This window comes from Syngnathus scovelli, chromosome 1 (assembly GCF_024217435.2).
Source record: "Syngnathus scovelli strain Florida chromosome 1, RoL_Ssco_1.2, whole genome shotgun sequence".
In the NCBI taxonomy this organism is placed as follows: Eukaryota; Metazoa; Chordata; class Actinopteri; order Syngnathiformes; family Syngnathidae; genus Syngnathus; species Syngnathus scovelli.
The window spans coordinates 8,456,688-8,479,411 of record NC_090847.1 but is presented as its reverse complement, the minus strand read 5'-3'; the positions used below and the strand labels follow the sequence as shown (position 1 = coordinate 8,479,411).

At 44.0% G+C, this 22,724-nt stretch overlaps 3 protein-coding genes across 6 annotated transcripts; 1 reads left to right on the top strand and 2 right to left on the bottom strand.

The window, feature by feature from the left end:
* Positions 1-5,141: 5,141 nt before the first annotated feature.
* Positions 5,142-7,955, bottom strand: map1lc3cl (microtubule-associated protein 1 light chain 3 gamma, like). Its single transcript, XM_049746695.1, has 4 exons — positions 6,912-7,955; positions 6,057-6,112; positions 5,879-5,985; positions 5,142-5,808 (listed from the first exon to the last, which is right to left on the bottom strand). The coding sequence occupies exons 1-4, from the start codon at positions 6,970-6,972 to the stop codon at positions 5,622-5,624; spliced, it is 411 nt and encodes a 136-aa protein (XP_049602652.1). The 5' UTR covers positions 6,973-7,955; the 3' UTR covers positions 5,142-5,621.
* Positions 7,956-8,888: 933 nt separating this feature from the next.
* On the top strand, positions 8,889-18,281 carry si:ch211-168f7.5 (uncharacterized). Of its 2 annotated transcripts, none has more exons than XM_049746241.2 (4): positions 8,889-9,406; positions 13,905-14,124; positions 14,524-14,751; positions 14,831-18,281. In XM_049746241.2, the coding sequence occupies exons 1-4, from the start codon at positions 9,161-9,163 to the stop codon at positions 17,272-17,274; spliced, it is 3,138 nt and encodes a 1,045-aa protein (XP_049602198.1). In that variant the 5' UTR covers positions 8,889-9,160; the 3' UTR covers positions 17,275-18,281. The 2 variants fall into 2 exon arrangements, with proteins under 2 accessions (XP_049602198.1, XP_068507063.1); XM_068650962.1 differs by lacking the exon at positions 8,889-9,406 and adding an exon at positions 11,621-11,710.
* Positions 11,534-21,886, bottom strand: ttc9c (tetratricopeptide repeat domain 9C). Of its 3 annotated transcripts, XR_007487007.2 has the most exons (6): positions 21,746-21,886; positions 19,755-20,079; positions 19,434-19,616; positions 18,751-18,896; positions 13,101-13,222; positions 11,534-11,799 (listed from the first exon to the last, which is right to left on the bottom strand). XR_007487007.2 is itself a non-coding variant. In XM_049746621.2 (5 exons), the coding sequence occupies exons 2-4, from the start codon at positions 20,074-20,076 to the stop codon at positions 18,775-18,777; spliced, it is 627 nt and encodes a 208-aa protein (XP_049602578.1). In that variant the 5' UTR covers positions 20,077-20,079; positions 21,746-21,886; the 3' UTR covers positions 11,534-11,799; positions 18,751-18,774. The 3 variants fall into 3 exon arrangements, 2 of the variants coding, with proteins under 2 accessions (XP_049602578.1, XP_049602569.1); XM_049746621.2 differs by lacking the exon at positions 13,101-13,222; XM_049746612.2 differs by lacking the exons at positions 11,534-11,799; positions 13,101-13,222 and having other exon boundaries at positions 18,324-18,896.
* Positions 21,887-22,724: the final 838 nt, after the last annotated feature.

Below are 22,724 nucleotides of genomic sequence, written 5' to 3'. Positions count from 1 at the left end.
GTTTCCTAATTATTTTGACAACTCATCACACATGATTAGTGTCTTCTCGTAACGGGTGATGACGTATACTATTCAGAAAGGTACTTTGAGCATTTATTTCAGAAGTGTGCATCAAATTGGCAGCTCTTAACCTCAATCAGTAGTAGTAGTATCCAAGAAGTCGCTTTCAATTTCCAAAGGGTTGGTGGCCCATAACCATTTTCTATACTGCTTGTCCCCACGGGGGTCGCGGGCGTGCTGGAGCCTATCCCAGCACTTATCGGGCAGGAAACGGGGGACACCCTGAACTGGTTGCCAGCCAATCGCAGGGCACAGAGAGACGAACAACCATCCGCACTCGCACTCACGCCTAGGGGCAATTTGGAGTGCTCAATCGGCCTACCAAGCACGTTTTTGGGATGTGGAAGGGAACCGGAGTGCCCGGAGAAAACCCACGCGGGGACGGGGAGAACATGCAAACTCCACACAGGGAGGGTCAGAGGTGGAATCGACCCGGCATCCTCCTAACTGCGAGGCGGACGTGCTAATCAGTGCCACATCGAGCCGCCCGGATTGGTGACCCCGCTTCATGATATCAACCGCCCTCTGTTGGCCAAATTGAGTCAGCACATTACAGTACAAGCGTAGGAGCAGAAAAGCGCCTATTCATAAAAACAACGAATGCGTCATCTATGCCTCATTCACTAGAAGAACCCACGGGAAGGCCTATTATTGGACACAGTTGAATCACTTAATCCCTAATGATTTTGTTTTCAGTTTCTTGAAATGAGATCATATTTACAGTATTAAAATATAATACTATTGAGCATTTCTTACACGCAGGTTCTCATCAGTGACGTGCGGTGTGGTTCATGACTGGGGAGGCACTGATGTCACCCCCCCCCCCAAGTCAAGTCAAGTCAAGTCAAGTCAAGTCAAGTCAAGTCAAGTCAAGTCAAGTTTATTTGTATAGCCCTAAATCACAAGCAGTCTCAAAGGGCTTCACATAGACAAACAATTGACAATTATTCTCAAAGCATCCCCTGATCTTAAGCTCCCAAAAGGGCAAGGAAAAACTAAAAAAAACCCTACCAAGGGAAAAATGAGAAACCTTGAGAAGGGACCACAGATGGAAGGATCCCCCTTTCAGGATCACTAGGCTGCAATGGCTGCAGAGAGGGCACATAAAATACGTAATATGAAAATCAATGAAAAAGTGGATGTCCAAGTCAAAGCGAAGAGCTGCTGCAGGTGCCCTCAATTGTCCTGGCAGTGTCTTCGAGGAGGGTAAGCTGCAGTTCCCTCATCCTGAATTGGTCCACGAGAATCCAGATAGGCGAGAGGGAGCAAAAACAAACTCCAGCCGAATCGGCCACTACAGGTTAATTAAAGGCCATATCATAGAAATGTGTCTTTAAACATGTCTTAAATGTTTCTACTAAGGTAGTAGTTCTAATATCCATTGGGAGGACATTCCAAAGCTCTGGAGCCCAAATAGAAAATGCTTAGACCCTGCAGACATTTTCTTGGCCCTCGGTGTCACTAAAAGACTAGTGTTTTGCGAACGAAGGTTACGAGACGGAACATAAGGAACAACTAGGTCGACGAGATATGAAGGCGCTATGCCATGCAATGATTTATAGGTTAATAGAAGAACCTTGAAGTCACATCTTTAATGGACCAGGAGCCAATGTAAGTTGGCTAATGTTGGGGTGATGTGATCAAATTTTTTTGTCCGTGAGAGCAGCCTTGCAGCAGCATTTTGTACTAACTGTAGACCTTTGATGCTGGACTTCGGAAGACCAGAGAATAATGCATTACAGTAGTCCAGGCGCGATGTGATGAACGCATGTATAACATATTCCGCATCACTGGTCAAGAGGATCGGACGAATCTTAGCAATATTACGTAGGTGAAAAAACGCAATTCTGGTTATATTCTTATTGTGCTTTTGAAAGGAGAGCGTTTGGTCAAATATTACCCCCAGATTAGTTACAGCATCGCTGTGAGTGATGGTACGGTTATCTATAGTTATAGTGGTTTCCTTAAATAAGTGTTGATAACGAGCTGGACCAATTATCAACATCTCAGTTTTATCTGGGTTAAGACGAAGGAAGTTGAGAGACATCCATTGCTTGATCTCCGCAAGGCACGCCTCAAGATTACAAAAGTCCCGCGGATCTGTCATCGATAACGGCATATATAATTGGGTGTCATCCGCGTAGCATTGAAAACTAATATCATATTTACGTATTATGTCCCCAAGCGGAATCATATAAATATTAAATAGAATTGGTCCGAGTACCGATCCCTGTGGGACACCACACGTAACATTATAAGCCTCAGAGGACGTATTGCCATGGACCACTCGGTGCGTCCTGTCTGATAGATAGGAATAGAACCAGCCTCGTGCTGACCCTGAAATACCAACAACTTTTAAGACGCTCTAATAAAATATCGAAGTCTACAGTGTCGAAGGCAGCACTAAGATCGAGTAGTAACAATACAGATGAAGTGTTTGAATCCATAGCTATGAGGAGATCATTAGTCACTTTAGCAAGTGCTGTCTCAGTGGAATGATTAGCTCTAAAACCAGACTGAAAAGATTCATATCAATTATTGGCAACCATGTAATCAATAAGCTGCTGCGCTACTACTTTTTCAAGAAGTTTTGCTATGAATGGGAGGTTTTAAACTGGCCTATAATTACTGAGACAGTCCCGGTCAAGATTTGGTCGCTTAAGTAACGGTTTAATGATAGCGGTTTTAAAGGCTGTTGGCACTATCCCAGAGGAGACAGATTAACTATATTTAAGACGGACGGTCCTAAAATTTTAAATAATTCTTTACCTATTGAAGTATCCATGAGGTGTACCTAATCACAGGCCACTTCATTAGGGAAAAAGCTTAAGTGAAAGTGAAAGGTGCCACACCCGCCCTCACCCCCACCTCCTGATTGGCTGTTTGATCTGTGACGTCATTCAGACACTCCTTTAGGTACACCGCCATTTTCAGGTGTACCTAATCACAGGCCACTTCATTAGGGAAAAATCATGATCAAAGCTTCACGGAAAGTGAAAAGTACCACACCTGCCCTCACCCCCACTTTCTGATTGGCTGTTTGATCTGTGACGTCATTCGGACACTCTCTTAGGTACACCGCCATTTTCAGGTTCGCTCGCGAAGATTCACGAGTGAGTGACAGACAGCGTTGCTGCTATTCCAGCCGCCACACGTTATGCCAACATTGATGTTTTAATTTTATATTTGTTGGATTGTAGTTGATGGTGTTATTATATTGAATGTGTTTGTGTTTGAATAAAAGGTTGAAAAAAATCCGTTATGCCAACATTTGTTATTTTGGGGGACACTAATTCATATAACAACGTAAAACACATATTGTCATATAAAGCAGTTAACCAAACCTGTTATGAAGTTACAGGTAGGATATTGTATTGTACAGTAAAGTGGATCCTCTCTTTATGGACAATTCGGCTTAAGAACAACTCTATTTCAATTCATTTATAAATGGAAAACATTGCTTCTGATATCGGGTAAGCAAACTTTGGTAATCAAAACCATATTGTGAAACTATATTTACTATTGATGGTGAAGTTTCACGTGTTCTTTACAATGTTGATGCAAGAACTGTAAACAACAGACTCACCCCACTTGGCTTATGTAAAATATTTATCATAATGTATTGCATAACATTATGCTGTTTGTAATCAAAGGATAATGTCTTTCTGGACACTATTGAACCCGTGATATTCATGTCCCTTAAACACATACAAAGTCATTTTGACCTGCTTCTGAAGTAGCACAAGGTTGCCGGAATGTCCACAGCGATGTGAAGTGAGCCGAGGAAAGATTTCATGTCTCTGCGCTTGTGCTTCTTGTGTAAGACTAAGACATACATCCATAGTACATAGACTGAGGCACTCCTACTGTTCTCTCCTATTCATTCTTTCCCTTTTCCTGTCCTCTTCCGTCAGGAAGACCTCCCATCACCCCTCCCAATGTTCCCCTCTTCCTTCCTTTTTGGGTCTTATTTGCGGCTTCATAGTCTCACCTTGTTGCCTCTCGCCCTCCCAATCACCTCTCGTATATCTAAAAATATATAAGATGTGACACAGTGAACCTTGCAGGCTCCAACCCTATGCAACTAATGATGCGCATAGTGCAGGTTCTCAGAGCCGAGGTGAGGAATTGGTCACCTGTGTGTAAACGAACATTATGTCAAGTACAACTAGGAGACAAATGGGTGCTGGCCACCCAACTTGTAATACTCACCAATGAGCTTGGCTTGGCAACACTCTTGTGAGAATTTAATTAAATAAATGACATCAAATAAAATTACAGATACAACTTACATATTTTACATGAATTTGGAGAGTTCAATTTTCGTCTGATGAAACCAAGGTTGAACCTTTTGGCCATAATTCCAAATGGTATGTTTGGTGCAAACACAACAGTGTTCATCACCAAGAGAAGACCTACAGTGGATTATGCGTTGGGGTTTAAGATGGAACTGGGTGGAGTCTTAAACAAGGTGGGAATAAATAAATAAATAAATAAATAAATTAAATAAATAATCTGTTTAGGGTTGCCCAGAAACTCTTTAAGTGGTGGCTGTGTGTGCTGTCTCCTGTTTAACATGTGTTTGAATGACTTGAGTGATTGGTTAGTTCTGGATATAGCGACATCCTAGTTTTTAGCAAGTGTACATTATGCAACCATATCATTTATTTATTTATTTATTTTACTTCCAGTGTCTAAAATGTGTCTTTTATATATTTGAGCCATTTTAATACTGGAAACGTTTTGAAATTATTACTTGTTTTAAATTTTAAATCACAAAAAAACAGGCATTTGAACAGGGGTGCCTAGACTTTTTATAAGAGCTGTATATATGTACCCTGTGATTGGTTGTTAACCTCTCAATGGTGTGCCCTGCCTCTGGGATCACAAACGAACCCGACAACATGTATTAAGAGAAACTTTGAGTGGGTGGGTACTGTGCCCTCACTGAAGCCAGCTCTAGGAAAAATCTGCCTGACAACTAGTTGCAATTTATATTTGTTACTATGTGATCTCCATTCAGCCTTACATAAACACATCTAAAGCATATCACTGTTTTCATTCGAAAATATCACACCAAGTCAATGTAATAAATGGACGTTTATTTCTTTTTGATTACTGAAATACGTCACAGTGTCTCGATCGTCCTTGCGACGAAAACTCTTGAGATAAGAATTCACATTGTTGAGGAAGGAAGAAGTGATGCAAAGGAGGAATAAGTGCAAGGAGGATTAGCAGCATGACTTTGAGCCTGTTTGTCCAGCGTGGAGGCTCCGACCAGTGCCACCAGTAGCACTTTGCCTTGCCTGCACTGCACTTCTCTGGCAAGATGTCAATGTGACCCAACTATGGACATTTATCTAAGTTTCTGTACGTGTAAAAACTTTGCTCACAGTATTCAAGAGGGAATTTTCTTTCTTGACTATTGCCTGATTGAACAGATCAGCATCAAGTTGAATCTCCCCCATGACATAAACTGTGTGAAACTTAAGCCGCGTCAAGCAGCTCTCGTCCGGGCATATTTCAAATGTCCACAAAATGGGCCTCGCGTCGGTCCTGGCTCAGCATGGCGGTCCCGCCGGTCGGGGCGCTCCAAACATTTCCTGTGAGGCGTAAGTGATGTAGAGAAAACCGTCTGGGTCACTATGGTGGGAGTACACCTCCCCCATGCTGGAGGACATGCAGGACATGCTTTTCTCGGCCACCAACAGGAAGAGAGCCTGGGTGGATTCCAGGTCAATCTTATTTCTGGCAGGACAGAAAGAATGAAACGCGTTAACGTGGTAGTTAACTCAAACTTGAGCTGAGATCATTTTACCTGAGCAGGCAGAGGAACTGACCCAAGGTGAGCTCGAAGGGAACTAAAAACTTAGTCTTGTCCAGAAGGGGGAGAGTCTTTTCACGGATGTAACGTTCCACAATTACCTTCAACACAAAACAGTTATCAGCTGGAAGACAAGTTTTGATACAAAAGACACGCAAGAGAAGCAACTCACGGGCAGCTTGTTGGGGAATTTGGAGCGAATGCTGCACACCTCATCTTTTCTTGTTTCTAGGAAGAAAATAACTTTTTACCTGTTAAATTGGTATGTCTTTTGAGCGGTGCCTCATGTTGAAGGAAAAATAAATGAAGGCGACTAACTCCAGTTTAGCGACAGACCCCTTTAGCTCTGTTGGACTATTCCAGGAGATGGTCCTGTCTGACTGGACGTTAACGAAAGTTAATAAAAACTAACAAGGTAACTCAAACTAAAATGGAAAAAAAAGTTTCACTACAAAATAAAATAAAAACGAGTTTTTGTTTGTGAATTGAATTAAAAATAACAAGAATTGAAAGAAAAAATGCCATTTGTTTTGTTTCAATTAATTTCCCACATAAGCTTTTGGAGTTTATAAATTAAGACAGGTTGACAGTCCTTTGGGAATTGTAGTTTACTTCATTACACAAGACTTATAAATCTTTTTTTTCTTTTTTTGCATTCCACACCCATGTCCCATTTAAAAAAGGTAAACCTAATAAAACGAAGCATTCTCCCCCAAAATAAAAATGTGTTTTAAAAAACAATTTAAAGTGAGTTGAACCTCAACTACAAAATTTAAAATAAAATAAAACAAATAAAATACTTATAAAACAGGAATGAGGTCCCAATTGCAAAAAAATAAAATAAAAAAAATTCTCAACTGTCTAATCCAGGGGTCTTCAATCCTGGTCCACATGGTCACGGTATTCTGCATGTTTTATATGTCACTGTACCCCAATTGAAGATCCCTAGCTGTAATCAGTCTTATGAATAGTAATGTAAGAAAAATACAAATCAATCCATGAATGCATCCATTTTTCCATTACTCACCCAAGCACTTCCTCTGCTTAAAGGGCATCATCATCTCCATGGATTTCTCAAAGGGCGCCATCTTGGTTGCTTGCTTGGGGTGGTTTGCCCGGACCTGCGATGCTGGAGATGTTGCAGCGGTTGGTGGACCGTGGCTGACGTTAACGTCCCCTCGGATGGAAGTTTGCAAACCCCAACGAGAGACGGGTGCCAGGGGGGCTTTATAGGCGAGCGGGCGGGGAGGAGTCTGCCTGCCCCAGCTCTCTCCCGAACCTCCCAGAAAAAAGAAAAACAAATTGTGGTCCTCGCTGGTGGCTTCACACGTACTGGTTACCTGACTTAGCAGTCTCACAATCTTGTGGGCTGTCAGGAAGGGGACACCAAGGCCAGGAAAAGGAATGCAAATGAGGTCATACAACTCATGACAAACCTCTCGGTAACATCTTTATCATTTGATTGTCCCAGCTTGAGAATGTGACCCCACCATCTGGATGCGACTACTTTACATAACATGGGAAGTACAAGGTGAAGAATAAAATCATTGTTAGCAAAGTAGTAGTGCCAGTAGCTCTCCTTGATAACTCAGCGCCCCCGGACCTACAATCTCAGAACTGTGTACGTGCTAATCACCTTGCTGATGGGTGGTGGTCAATAGGCAGTAATTTAACACTCACTTGTTATATGAAAATAGGCAAATGGCACTGTTTTATTCTAATAACATTTGTATAATTTTACATGACTCTAACTTGCTACTCCTGATAACTTCAACATGGAAGACTTTTGTTAAAATGAAATTGAATATATGCCAGATTTAATTTATATTAGAGGTAGCTATTTGTAATGTAGTCATTTCTTCAACTGTGGATGACAAATCTATCGCTTCTAATATGGTCCTAAGTGCAGCAGAGGTCAAAAGTCAAATTTCGATCATTTGACGGAGAAGACCGCCATCTGGTGGTCAATGGATGCTACTTGTCAACGACATAAATACTTCAAGGATGAGCTGTTTGTGGACCGGGAAGAAATGGATAAATTGACTTTATCATTCAAAAAAATGAATGGATGTTGATGCTGAAGACTGTAATGTTTATTTATTTATTTATTTATTTATTTATTTATTTATTTATTTATTTGGGTCAGGGTTTCATATTAGTGGTAGTGTTTCCCTGTATGGGTTAAAACAAGGGCTAAGGATTCAAACCAGGATTAGGGTTTTAGAGTAAAGTTCCAAACTAGGGTTAGGGTTAGGGCCTAATTTGATTCATACTGCTGTTATATTGTTGATTTATGTGACGGATGCACAGTGCTGTATGTTTTACTGCCACCTGTAAATCTAATTACACCTCAAGGAGAATAAGGATATCCAGAACCTTAAAGCATATTTTTGTCGGACTTGGGGTGAGAGGGGTTATGCGCCCTGGACACTGGCATTCATAGCTATTTGGCCAAATAGCTGTCTTCAAGTGAGGATAAACGGTTTGGAACATGAATGAATGAATGGATGAATGAATTAACTTCACAGGAAAGCCAGAAGCGAGATTCAAAACACAAAGGTCAGAACTTTGACGCAGATGTATAGCCAATAGTCCACCGTGCTCCCTAACATATAAGATAGTATTATGCAATGTATTTGGTTGTGTTTTTCTCAATATAGAAGAAATTGGACTTCAGGTCCTGGGTTGTGTGTGAACATGTTCACAATGGAAGTCCATACATGTCACTTCAAATCGAATCCACTCGAAACGTCACCGAGAGACACAAAGGACCCTGGGAACATAAAACAGACCCCTGTGATGAGGTCACCTGTTGAGTCACATTATCTCTATGGGAACTCTGCAGGAATGCGAGTTTTTTTATGGACTAGTCTCTGCGCTCCAATTTGGATGCCTCGTTACTCCTTCCTCCCATGCGTCTATTCAAAAAAACTTGCCAGCCAATAGCAACACGGCTAGGACCTGTGGGCCCCGCCCCTTTCACCGCTGCTTCCCACGTTGTGCGTGTGTTGCATTGTCTCATTTGGAACTACTGCAGCCTGCTTGGCACCATGACGACACCCGCTCGTTATCCGCGCAATTAAGTGACAACTCGTGGATCCGGTCACGGGCGATCTACTCGCTGGAATGCCCCACTATTGGCTTAAATGTGCGTTTATACTGCGTTGAATGACCCGGCTGCTATGTTGCAATCCCGGATGCGTTATCCGATAGGAGGACCGTCACCCTAGGATTCGTCGCCTATTGCTCGCCAACTGGCCAGCGGCTTGAGCGAGGATGGCGGCCGGCCGCCGCGGCTGCGTCAACTCGCTATGGTCGGGCACCGAGCGCGTTCGCATCGGAGAGCGCCTCAAGGCGACGCTGGCCGGGGTCCTGGAGCTGGAGCTACTCCGATGCAAACACCTCGACATGGTGGACGCCGCTCTGGGGGATCGAGTCAACGCGACCGAGCCAGAGCCGGTGGGTGGGAGCCAAGCGCACGACGATACCGGGCAGAACGCTGCGACACCCCGCGGGCAACAGGTCAGTCAATCCGCAATACAGCAACCATGTCAAGGTTGTTTTAGATCTCCAAGTATGCATGCCGCATCTCAGTGGCATGAAGCTGTACCCCATCCCCTCCCCTCCAAGTTGATTGACAAGAGCATTAAATGTCATCGACGCGTGGCTGTGGCGATCACGGGTGTGTGTGTGTGTGTGTGTGTGTGTGGGGGGGGGGGGGGGGGGTGGGGGTCGGGCGGGGAACCCAAAACATATTTCAGAGTAATGAGCATTATTATCGGTGCACAGGCAAATTTTGAATCTGGTCGGTGTACCTTATGTTGTGGCCAGTATACAGATCATATTATGATAAACCCGTTGGAGAATGTGAGTTGGCATATAATCAATCCAGATGGACACAATGTCCCTGCCTGGAGCTGTGCCCTACAGTAATAGTGATATTGTACATTATTTGTGAACGTGAACTACATTTTCCTTCAGTCAAATTATCCTCAATGTTATAAACATGGCTGGTCTCTAAATTTCTCAACTGGACGGAAAGGTTATCTCTCAGAAGTTGAGCTGCACAACCCACAATGCACTTCAGTGTCATCAAGTTTTCATTTATTTTTGTTTCAGTAAAAATAGTGCAATAACTTGTCTGCACCAAAGAAGGGGTGGAGAACTGTGGACCACATATACCCTGGGGAAAAAATCCAGACAATCTAATTAGAACAGAACATGCTCATAAAACCTGGAGAAGGCAGAAAGTACGAACGACTTGTTTTAAAGTGGGGACAGAAATGAGAGGCATCTGAGCAAGGGCATGACGGTGGAAGTGCTGCCTTCCACACCGCCTACCCACTACCATCTCCTCCGTTGTCCCCCCCCCCCCCCCCCCCCCCCCCCCCCCCCCCCCCCCCCCCCCCCCCCCACAACCATTTGGTACTGCAATGCCCTGCCGAGAGGACAAGGCAGCATTCCTCATTCTCACCTCAGAAGGTAGCTGTCGCAGCGGTCCGGCAGGTTGACGCCTTACCCTCTGCGCTCGCCCACGTAAACAGCAATGAGGTCCAACATGTAGACGCGTGTAGATGGAACAACATTGAATTTAATGATCTCTTTACACATAGGTTCTTGCTCAAACACATTCGACTGCATGACTCAGTGCTTTGCAATTATATAACGACTTGTTTTTTTTCCCCAAAAACATGCTCACTGGCAACTTCATTAGAGCCTGTCTCCAATATAAGAGTTTTATCAACAATTTTGCTTTACCAAAGAAAATAAGGCTCAGCTTTGTGATATTTTAGTGGCCTGTACTTTCCCCTGTGTCATACGGAGGCAAGATTCTGAAAACATTTAGTTTGTAGTTTAGGTTTGAAATATATCTTTTGTGACACCAGTACCTCTAAGTTTGTGACTGTATGTAACAAACGGTCTTTTAAATATTACGAACATCTTAGTGGTTCCACACCACAGCTATCCATTGGCCAATCGTCCAATTTGGGAATTATTTTGAATTAAAAAAAACAAAATCAATGTCCTCTCCACCTTTTTTTTTTTTTTTTTTAAATCAAGGACAAGCAATGAATCAGCCCTAATTACAAGAAACAATTTCAGATTTATGATACACAAATGATTTAGACATTGGTCTATAAACAGCATTCAGATTAGTAATATTGTATTTGTAAAATATGAAGTCCACTCGTTTTTCTCCAGCTCAGTGAGCTGCGATTTTGCCACTTGCGGTCACTTGAAAATGACATCAGCTTGTGAGCGTCACTTGAACAAACTCAGCAAACAGGTGAGTGGCCGATACCTCAGTCCTGAGGCACTGTGATGTCATTTTCAGTCGACAGCAAATGGCGAAATGAGTGGATTTTGATGCCTAATTCATTTCTCACAAATGTCATGTTTAGACCAGAATGATTTTAATTTTCCCTTTAAGTCATGTTACAATGTGTACCACTCATTTTTGTTTAGTTTTCATCATGTTGCTTGAAATTCAATTCAACGTTTTCTCCTCACTAGAGCTAAAAAGTGAGCAAATTCACATCTTGCAAGCAGGCAGAGGCAAAGAAACATTCCATTTGAATTGAATCTTTCTCATTCATGCAAAATAAATGTCTATAATAGGCTCCTTGAACCAAATGAAACGTTCACAAATTTTGGGTTAAGTAAATACTTTATTGGAGGCATTTTGCTAAACATTAAAAATTGTCATGTTGGCATAATTTATCTTTCAGATCAAGGCCCAGTCAGCTCAAGCGGCATGTCAGAGAAAGATGGATGATCTGCTGTGTGCGTGCGTGTGTGTGCGTGTTTGTGAGTCTACAAAATGAGGTTAGTGTTAGGAAGCATCACCTTATACGGAGCCATTAGACTGACTTGTGGATTGAGTAAGGCTTTGTCTCTGCTTGTTGCCTCAGGAGCTGAAACACACACAAAAAAAGGAGCCCACTTGAGTGAAGGTTTTGCAGAGGCACAGCGTAGGCGCATGTTTAAAATTAATAATGCACGAACAATAAATAGCACTCAACAAAACACGTTCTACATTGTTTGGCTGCATGTCGTTTACTGATGTATGTGTCCTACCTCATTGTTCCAGAGGTGCTCTGGTGCTCACATGAATGAATATCAGATTACATTGCTCACAACTGCACCCCCTCCTCCATCCACATTTAACTCTCCTATGATTTGATCATGCACTGGCTGGGCCGTGTGCAACATCATATGCCATAATGTGCACTGCGGATGGACGACAGACCCAGATTCATGCATGCAAACGATGCGTCACACATTTGGAATCTTGAAATAGAATGAGAGTGAAAAGTGCAGGTTGAGTTTGTTGCTCACTGCTGGTGTGTGGGAGGAGAAGCGAGAACTTAGAGTTGGAGCAGTGCTGAGTCGGGGGTAGCAGGCTGAGAGGATATTATGGGAGTGAGGGGGGGATTATTTGTCAAGGGGAGTTAGAGGAGAGTGAGCATGGTGGTAACGGGTGGTGGTTGGGTCCTTCTACCTTGCCCCAGCAACCACTTGCCCCCCACCATCCCTTCCTTTAACCAGGCAATGAGTCACTTCAGTTTTTTTCCACCACATTCCTCATCTGCAAGGTGACAGGTGGAGATGGACAGAATCTCTTCCTCATATGCCTTTCTTTTTATCCTCTTCACGACCCCCCCCTTCCTTCTGCCGCTCTGCTGCTCTGTCTTTGTTACGTCATCTGTCTTCTCCCATTATCTCCTCAAGCCCCCTGCCACCCACCCCTCCTGTTTCCTGTCATCGCAGCAGTGAGTCACTACCTGTATTGTTTTCTTGATCAGAAGCGCTCACAGGCTTTCTCTTGCCTCATGCAGAGACTGGCCGCACTGCTTGGAGGTGGGTTGGGGGATTTGGAGAATAATTGAACAGAGGTGGCTGAGTGGGTGGGGTAGGGATGGTTGTTGGGGGTTACTCCATGGCTTTGCTAATCTAGCAAATGGAAGCACTTTGCTGACTTGAGTGATTGTCAGTCCTGTTGTATGGGGATGGGGCCCCGTTTACAAAATGTGCATTGATGATGTCATCGGGGGAGCTGAAAATGATGTCATACACTCCCGTCCAACACCTCTGGAGGTTGCACTGTTGTTGTTCCTTGTTTTTTGTTGTATGATAAAGACATTTAGGTTTCAGATTCAGAAAGAAGTATCAGACAAAAAGTTTAGAAGTCGTGCTCTTATTTCATGCTATTTACCTCCAGATGTGTTCAACATTGCACCAAGCACCTTCTCATCAGTTCATTTGATGTTGTTCCAAAACTTTTGTGGGTCATCTATCGCTCTACTTCCTTGGAAAATCCAATCTAGTCAAGATCATCTGTGAGAAATGTCATCATGCATCAAGACAATGACCAAAACACACTGCCAACACATCAAAAGACTTCATCAGGCGGAAAAGTAGAAGGCTGAGAAAAACACTGGACATTAGCTCAATAGAGCATGCATTATAACTCCTGAAGAGGAGACTGAAGGGAGAAATCCCCCAAAAGAAGAACTTAAAGAGACTGTAGTAAAGGTCTGCATTGAATGCTTTAACAGTCTGGTGTAGTGAATGGCTTGATGCAGTTATTGCAAGTAAAGCGTTATGCCATCAAAAATGAAATATTGCATTTTTACTTCATTTAAACAAGTCAGGCCAGAGCACCAAGCCACCCACCCACATTTCAAGTGAGCAATATGTTAGAACAGACAATATTAACACATCTAGATATAAATAGCATGACAGCTGGAATTTGTCTGATACTAATCTTCTGATCTGAAAGCCCAAAGTATTAAGTATAGAACAAAATTATGAAATTGAAGGTCATCTTTCTTTCATTATGTCTTTAACTTTTCACGTTCACCTCATGTTGGGGTGGGGCAGACCAACCCAACTTTTCAAGCGTAAATAAATAAGGAATGGTAGGAGTCTTAAAACCTGGAAAAATGACTGTTCGTCTGTGACGACTTTTGATAGAGATCCCTCAGCCCGCACCTGTCTTGTACTGTTTTTATTTCAGGCGCCCTCCCCCTCAGACACAATGGGCCTGTCAAGTCAGAGTAACCCAGACAACTCCTGTCGTAACTCTGGCGACGGGACGGTACATTCTTCAGTGGGCGGGGGGAGTAACTCCCGCTGGTCCACTCTGTCCTGGGACGCCCCCTCTGACCTGCTGTCACCACCCACGCCCGACCCCTGCGGTGCAGTCCACCTGGACAGTGATTCTAGACCGAGCTCAGGTAAAAAGACGTACCAATAGAAGTGTGTGAACGTCTTGTGCAAGACGTCTTTGTAAAGATTAACCCGCCTTTTTTCTACTTTGTTTACTTGCACTTTGTGTGACTTAGCCCTGACTCACTCGACGTTTTAGCCTTTCCTGGCAAACACATTGTACTCGCTGCCATCCAAGTCATACATTCCTCTCACAATTTGCATTTATTCACAACTCTTTTGAGTGCTTCAGAATCTCTAAGTTCAAAGATATTCTTCCATTGTTTGATTTCTGTGGTGTCCAGTTTGTTGAATCGAAACTAGACGCATTCCCATGTTGTCATTTCTAACCTATCCATCACCGACATCACCTTTAGTTTATGATTTGGACATGCACATACATGATCCGATGGGTTTTGTTTTTCAAGGTTTCTATTCAGTGAGTGGGAGCTCACTGTCAGACTCATGCTACTCAGTGTCCAGTGATGCTGCCCAGGGAGGATTGATACAGGCAAACAGACCCACAAAGTTTTGGGAACAGATCCCTGGTTCAGTGGGCAACACCGACATCTTATGGTCAGATTGTGCGGTGCAACCATCAGGACCGCATGATAGACGCAAGGATTCAGAGCCAACCCAGGAGCAGTCAGTGTCAGGTGAGATGAAGATTATTGTGGAAAATGAAATGTATTTGACAGTTACTGCAATAAAATGTCCTTCTGTCTTGTTTTGCAGCAGTCTCAAGTGAGCCTGAAGTGTGTGGTCTCAGCTTTCTGTCAGACCTCTGCCCAGGCCTCGACAACTCATGGACCTGTTCCCTTCTAAAGTTTGGCAGTGTCTCTCCACCCCCCATCTACTCCCATGCACAACGACCACAGTTGGACCCGTGCTACTGCGAAGACCTCATATCCCGTCGGACAAAAGAGGTGTACCCATATCCCAGCCCGCTGCACGCCGTTGCCCTCCAGAGTCCCCTTTTTACCTCTCAGACACAAGCGCGGTCTCCTTCTCCAAATTTGGAAGGAAACCAAGCAGATGAGCCAACAGAATCCATCGGTGGTGTAAGTCCGCCTCTCCGACGACAGAATGCCTCGAACCCAGTGTCTTTGACGCAGCTGGAGCAGTACATCTCTCGGCTAGCTCATCAATACCACCATCGGATGAACCTCTCCATCCCTGATCTTGCACACTGTCCGCTCACACACAGAGGCCTTAGCACGCCTGGTAAAAGTCAAGGTTCCACTCAGTCCCTGTCTGCCTTTGAAAGCCGCAGTACACCTTTTACGCTGACGGGGGGCAGTGCAACACCATGCAAATCACTACTGGGTAATTCAGCCAGAGTGAGTCTCAGTGCCACTGGGAAAAAAGCCACAAGAAACTCGATCAATCTGGGTAGCCTTCCCTCTGCGACCGCAGAGGATTTGAGTATCAACTTGCATCTCAACCTAAACTTGAACCTCACTCCTGGTTTAAACTCTAACAGGGGGATTGTTGAAAAAACCCAAAATGTCAATCTGGGGGTTGACTCCGCGGGTTCGGCTGCTTCAGTGCCGTCACAACCCTCTTCAACGCCTGGCCCGGCGCTTCGAGCACGGCCCCGAATTTCCACCTGTCCTACTTCCCTCAACCACCGCAGCTCCCTGGAGCTCACTTCGGGTCCTGCAGCCACTTCTGCATTTGGATCAGCAGCCTTCTCTCGCTCATTGGACTGGAGTGCAGGACAGCCACCTGAAGCCGGAACCTCAGTGTTTGGATCAGCGGCGGGGTCCCAGCGCAGCAGCTTGATACAGGAGTCCAGCTCCAGTCTCAAACTGGTCGAGGATTCTCCCATGGTGGGGGAAATCTCTCGCATCTCTGGCTTGTCCAGGGCCGTCGTGGTCGGGCTGATAGAGCAAGGTGTGGAACTGGACATCGACTGCTTCCAGGCAGAAGCAGCCAGTGAGTTGAAGAAACATAAAGGTCTCCCGACAGCCCACAAACAAGCACATGATGTCATAAGACGGACCGACCTTACCGCTCAAAGACCAATCCAGCTGTCTCTCAGCGTCACCCACTCGCCGCAGTCCCAGGCCAGTGTCACTCCTCCCCTCTCACACTCCAGCAGCCCAGTCCACCCTTATCTGTCCAGCCATGCTACTTCTCCAGTCTACTCTTCACAGTGCCAGTACCAACAGATCCCTTCCCAGTCAGACCTGCCTTCCTCCACAGCCTCCTCTCCTCCTTCCTCCCGCCCCACGCAAAGAGCCTACTCTCCTCCACATCCTCTCCAACCTTCCCCCATGGGAGCTACCCCGCTCTCAGTGTTCCGGAGGGACACCCCTTTTCAGTGTTCGCTACCCCGTGCCACCACCGGCACATCTCCTGTGGACTTTGGTGACATCCATCCTAGGAGTGGGTCCCTCCGACACAGCGGCGGCTGGAATAGGGTGGAGGGCGACGGGCTCTACAGAGGCAAGCATGCGTCTCACAAGCTTATCAGGGCAGCAACTGTTAGCAACTATGCCAAAAGGGAGGACTCTGGCTCTGCTTGGCGTGAGGATGAGAAGACACAATCACGCAGCAAGACCTCCAACAAACTGAGCAGAGCCTTTGAGCGGCGCCTCTGGGGAAAGGACACTCAGAGCGAGAGGGAGGAGATGGATAGGGCAGAGTACGGCTACGGATGGACAAGGAACGCAGATGGTAAACAGAGATCGTCCAGCGCTCATGACAAGTGGTCAAAAGTAGAAAGCTCACCTATTTTCTCTAAGACGAGAGGAAAGGAGGGTGGAGAGAAGCGAAGCTCCAGTGTCAGGAGCTCCAGGAGGGCTCTGTTCAGGAGCGAGTCTCAGGGCTTGCTGGTGCCTTGCAACCAGGATGAGCCCACAAGACAGTCAAACTGGGTTTCCTCATTCGATGTGGGGCAAAGTGTCATGTGTGCAGGCAGGGACAAAGGTGCCAGACTGCTGAACGCAGCGGAGAACAAGCACCTCTCATCTACAGCTAGCCTCTTTAACCTCTCCTGCTCTCAGAGCTTCGAGAGCAGCTGTCACTCATTCAGTCCTCTTTCTTCTCCCTCTTTTTCTCCTTCCCCACCGCCCAGACATCCCCTCCAACGTTCTCGATCCCTGAGGGACTTGGGCAGGCGTGTTTTTGGCTCTATGAGATCCTTAAGCCTTAAACAGAAACTATCTAAGTGACTTTTCAGCTGCTTGGTGTGTTAATAGTGCAACATTTAAAAAAAAGTATTGCTTTTGGACAGGAGATACGGAAACCATGTTCTCTCAACAACCCACACATTAGCTGCTGAGTTCATCTCAGGCACCTTGATCTATAAAATGTATTACTTGCAAAGGGTCTTGCAGTGTGACCTCAATGGCTGCACTGCATCGTCTACAGCAGGGGTGCCCAATACGTCGATCGCGATTGACCGGTCGATCGCGTAGCCACTACTGGTCGATCGCGCGACATTAAAATGTTTTTGGGGGTTTTTCGCACTTGATGCGTGCGCAAACAACGGCGCTAACAACACAATAACGCTCGCGAGTTCCCTCCAATTGTCAGATCCCTGTTTTTTCTCTTAAACTTAAGAAAGGGTATAAAAAGGGCAGCCGGACATGGTAAAAAGATTTTTTAAAAAAAGTATCACTTTCATAGGGAATGGGAGGACTTTTTTTCCCACGTTTTATATATATATATATATATATATATAAATATTCTTTTGGTGGGTAGATCTTTGTGACTTGGTCATTTTAAAAGTAGCTTGCGAGCTGAAAATGTTTGGGCACCCCTGGTCTACAGAAAAAAATCACAGTAGTCTATCAGCGTCTGACGATGCAAAGACCCATATCAACATCTTGTGTTTTTCTGTGAAGTCTTGTAGAGAACCTATCTGGGTAAAAGTAGCTAGTTATAGTAAATAAGACAGTGACCATACTCGTATCATCAGCGACTTGAATGATGTAGTAACTAAAGAATAAATATATTCATATTTACGCTTCTGCATGCTGCTCTGTGACAAGTTCTTGTGAAAATGATATTCTTTTTTACTACTGGCAATCCTGCCTCTGAAGTACAATCATACTGGCCAAATGTTGACCAAAACCAAACTTGTTTATTTTGAATGTGCTCAGGATTTTGAAAGAATTGTTACTTGTGACTAAGTGCAACTTTCAATGAATAAAATAAATGTCAAGTTAAACATAAACAGTGTGTCATGTGTCATACAAACCCATACACTAGCCAGAGCTGGTTGATAAGTCCAATAGAATTTATGAAACAGAACAATCTGGATGAAAATGCACTGTTGACATTCGCCTTCTGAGTCAGATCTGTGAACTCCGTTCCGTGTCTGATCTTTTGGGTTCAAAAAGCATTCTCCTTGTTGCTAGGGAACACCATTTCTGGGAACACCATTTCTTGTCTCAACTCTTCATATGAAACATTATTTTTTGTTTAAAATCAACTTGCAAGTCAAACATTTGGACACTTTTTCCTCTGAGAATGTCCAAAATCTTGAATGGTAGTGTCCAATTACTGCTGTACCTCAAAAATAAGACATCATTGGTTCAGGCTTTCATTTCAGAACATTCTTGAGTTGGCCTGTCATCCACTCAGCTTAAACAAAGTCTCTGGTTTCGGCTGAGGCATCATTAGGAGACAGTGTAATAAACTACCTCGCTTGATGCATCTGTCTGGTTCTATTTTCCAGGGCAACTCTTTGTGCTGGAGTTAAACATGCCTCGGTACATGGCTTTCTCCCGGACTAACTCATGGCTCAGCTTCTCTTCGACCCTCTGCAGGTACTTCCTGACGTTGACGTCTGTTAAAAAAAAGATCCAACAAAGGAAATCAACAATTCATACGTTGAAGACCTTCGCAAATGAAGAAAGAAATTTCTCGTCATTTTACTGTTATCAATTTAACAGTGACTGACCACAAGTATATTTTTGCACGTCTGTTTGGAATGCCCTCAAGCTGATAAACCGCAGAAGACGTAGCCCGCATCCACACTCAGAGTGGCTCCTCAATTGATTTACAAGCATTACCTATGCTTTCACTCCTCTGGTGTGTCGCAGTAGGAATAGAGGCTCTTGAGGATTGGACTTGGGCACCACCGTTCTCCCTTTCTAGTTCAATATTGGACCTTTTTATATATGCATTTAAACATGAAATATATCAGGACACGATGTACATTGGTGCAGTTAAAAAAACGCACACACACACACACACACACATATATATTTTGCCCATATTGAGAATGCCATTTCTGTGCTACATCCAGTTAAGAAGTGTGTGGTCTTTTTTTAGCCCCTTTCATTATTGAAGTTGTACATCCCTGCACTAAAAATCAATTTACCGTTAGGCTGCAGCATGCAGGCCTGCGTCAAGTACTGCTTGGCTTTCTGTGCATTTCCAAGCTCTAGTGTGGCCACGCCGGCCCTGTACAGTGCTTTAGCATCAGCTGGCCGCTGCTCCAACACCTTCATGCTGTACTCATGGACACGAGCATAGTCCACGCTCTCTCTCTGCAGCAAACAGGCTGAAAAAGAAAAATAGTCTATGTCCAGACACTATCACATATTTGGTAGCGCTCACAACATTTTATCACACTGCACTAGGAGTGTGTTGTTAACAATATCGCCAGTTACACTTGCACCCTTGCCATGTTTGAATATACCAGCTAAATTGTTGAAGCAGTCCACTTGTGTGTTTCTCAAGAATGTTTCTTGTTCAGATGTGAGCGCTGGCCTCTCAGGTCCAAATCCTTTTAAAGTCAACGGCATTTCAGAGTCGAGGCTTCGAAGGATCAAAAGGGCACGGTGATAACGGCCAACAGCGGCACGAATGTTTTTGTCCCGATAGAAAGCGTTCCCTTCCGTCTTCATTTGCCCCGCTTCTTCCAACAAAGACCAGACTGGCGTTAAAGCAGCTGAAGCAGCTCCTGCCATCGCAGGCCTCTCCTCTCCTCCGTTAGCCTGCATTTTTGGAGCGGAGCTCATATGCTGAAATGAAATAGCATGGGCGGTGTCATTTTACTGAGGGAAAAATTTCTATAATATTAGTGTCATCAAAACAAGCGTGATGAGTGATTCAAGCCTAATGTTGACAATGAACACAGATACATATTAAATGTAAGAATAAATATAATTTGATGACTTTCCATTTTGCTATTTATTAAGCAGAGCCTTCTGTCTTCGTTTTAAATACGCACCATCTCGATATTATTATCATCGAGACTTTAGTAATCATGAGTTGCGCATGTTTAGCATAGGTACACCCTCTTTCAAAAATAAGCTTACAACTATATTAACTTCAACGTTTAATTTCGTGTGTTCACATTGACAAATGCCATTTGCAATCAATGTCTCGCATTTGTGCGTGCATTCTAGAGCAGTGTTTCCCAACATTTTTTCATTCACGGCACACCTTTTCATTGGAAAAAATTTCGCGGCACACCGCCAACAAAAATCTGTTAAGCTCCTACATTAAAATCAGTTATATTACAACGAAAGACATGAAGTCCTATTCCTATATATGTATGGAGAGTCGAATAACTTAATAGAAATAAATACTAAGTATTCTTTAAATTGTATTCCTTTTTTAAAATAAAAGTGACAGTTTTTTAAAAAAAAGGTTTTAGACGGTGTAAGAAATAAACTATTTAAGTGATTGTGATTAAAATAAAAGAATTAACGTGATTTTGTTTACCGTTTTATACTAGGTCTATAAATATTGGAACAATAAGAAAAAAGTCACTTGCTGTTCTGACAGCAGCTCAGTGGCTATCACAGTCGAGGTGTCTCAACTTGACTGTTTATTTTATGTATGTGAAAAATAACTAATCCAGGTTCTCCGGATGAACTCTATGATCTGATTTCCATTGGACCACAAAGGCACCACAACCGTCATAGTTGTCTGTCACTGTTAGCAAAAGCAAACAGCATAAACTGAATATGTGCCGATGCAATACAATCAGACCGAGACAATATGAAATCTCAAGATTCTCCGATTCTCGATTAGCAAGTGGCTGACCAGGCCTTGCGCGAACTGACGAGTGGTTTGGCGATCCTGTTTACAATGCGCTCCGTAATTAATATTGGACAATCCCACGGCACAGCTGAACGTCTCTCACGGCACACCAGTGTGCCGCGGCACAGTGGTTGGGAAACACTGTTCTAGAGTGTAGTATGCCCTCCAAAGAGTCTAAAAGGAAACTCAAGGGTTTCAATTAAATCTGTCATTTAAGTAGAGCACTGTATAGCATAGCTACACGCCAGCACAAGGCCTCGTCAAATGTGTGTTTAATAATTTGGCTCCATCAAATTGTTGCTTGAGAGTCAAATAGCTCTCGGTCTACAACACCGCAAACAAGCAACCACAATAATAAATATTGTTAAACGGTCGACATAACTGAACATTACCCTGTGCTTAAACGAGTATTTGACGAGCTGTTGAACATCATTATAGCTCCATAAATGAGTACGGGGTAAATCATAAGTAAAATAAACGGTTAGCACAAACGCTGCTCGTGTATATGACGTTACAGCTAAGCTAACCATGCTCGTCTGCGGACATACTTCCTAACATAAACACACAAATACTCTCAAGATGTTTGTACGTGTAAGAACTTTAAATGGTCGTGTTTCAAGTCGGCACGAAAAGGCTCACCTTAAATGAAAAGCGGGCTGACAGATACGTTGAGAAGCTATCGGAAACATGTATGCATTCTTCCTTGTTTTGTCATCACTCGGTCACCTTATGTCGAAGATGCGTTAGTGCCACCTAAAGGCTACAGGTGGATTTACCCAATTTGTTAGCGCCAATTAAAGGCCATTGTGGAATTGCCCGTTTGTTTAAAAATCATACAAAATGTAAAATATACAGTGCTGTATATTGTATAGGACATAAACACAAATGGCAACCACAATCACTCGGTACTTAAAAAAAATCACACAAAAAAGAGGCGAAGAGTAGCCGAACCGATTTGACTATTTTTCTTTAAGTAAAAGTGAAATAAAAAGGAGACCAAATAAAAATTATTTGATATTTTTTTTTACAATACCCCCTTCACAGAGAACCAGCTTCTGGAGCCGGGGATCGGACCGCCAAGGTCCCGGCCTTTGGCCGCCGCCCAGCTCACTTAGCACCCGACCCCTTTGGCCCCTCCCACAGGTGGGGAGCCCATGGGAAGGGGGACCCACATCTCTTTTTCGGGCTGTGCCCGGCCGGGCCCCATGGGCGAAGGCCTGGCCACCAGACGCTCGCCTTCGAGCCCCACATCCAGGCCTGGCTCCAGAGGGGGGCCCGGTGACCCGCGTCCGGGCGAGGGAAAACGAAGTCCATTTATGTTTTTCTTCATAAGGGGCTTGCGTGAGCTGTGCTTTGTCTCGAACTACTCTGGACTGGAAGACAACCACACTTCCACTGAGCCAGTAATCTATTAAGAGTGACTGCTAAAATTAAACTAGACACAAAACGTGATTGTTTGGGTTTTGCAGTTCTGTCATACTTCCACTGGGTGTCACAGCGTCCCAGCAAATTTTCCATCATTTCAGTATTGACACGTAACCTTTTATGAAATATAATTATAATAATAATAATGATAAATACAATCTTTACCATGATAATTATAAAAACTCAAGGGGAA

Coding starts and splice junctions, on each gene's coding strand:
- map1lc3cl (XM_049746695.1), bottom strand. CDS start 6,972: ATGGCGCCCTTTGAGAAATCCATGGAGATGATGATGCCCTTTAAGCAG. Junction 6,113..6,911: donor TAAGCAGAGGAAGTGCTTGG/GTGAGTAATGGA, acceptor TTTTCTTCCTAG/AAACAAGAAAAGATGAGGTG. Junction 5,809..5,878: donor CAGTTCCTCTGCCTGCTCAG/GTAAAATGATCT, acceptor CTGTCCTGCCAG/AAATAAGATTGACCTGGAAT.
- si:ch211-168f7.5 (XM_049746241.2), top strand. CDS start 9,161: ATGGCGGCCGGCCGCCGCGGCTGCGTCAACTCGCTATGGTCGGGCACC. Junction 14,125..14,523: donor TGATTCTAGACCGAGCTCAG/GTAAAAAGACGT, acceptor TTGTTTTTCAAG/GTTTCTATTCAGTGAGTGGG. Junction 14,752..14,830: donor CCAGGAGCAGTCAGTGTCAG/GTGAGATGAAGA, acceptor CTTGTTTTGCAG/CAGTCTCAAGTGAGCCTGAA.
- ttc9c (XM_049746621.2), bottom strand. CDS start 20,076: ATGAGCTCCGCTCCAAAAATGCAGGCTAACGGAGGAGAGGAGAGGCCT. Junction 19,617..19,754: donor CTGCTTCAACAATTTAGCTG/GTATATTCAAAC, acceptor TTTCTTTTTCAG/CCTGTTTGCTGCAGAGAGAG. Junction 18,897..19,433: donor CTGCATGCTGCAGCCTAACG/GTAAATTGATTT, acceptor TTTTTTTAACAG/ACGTCAACGTCAGGAAGTAC.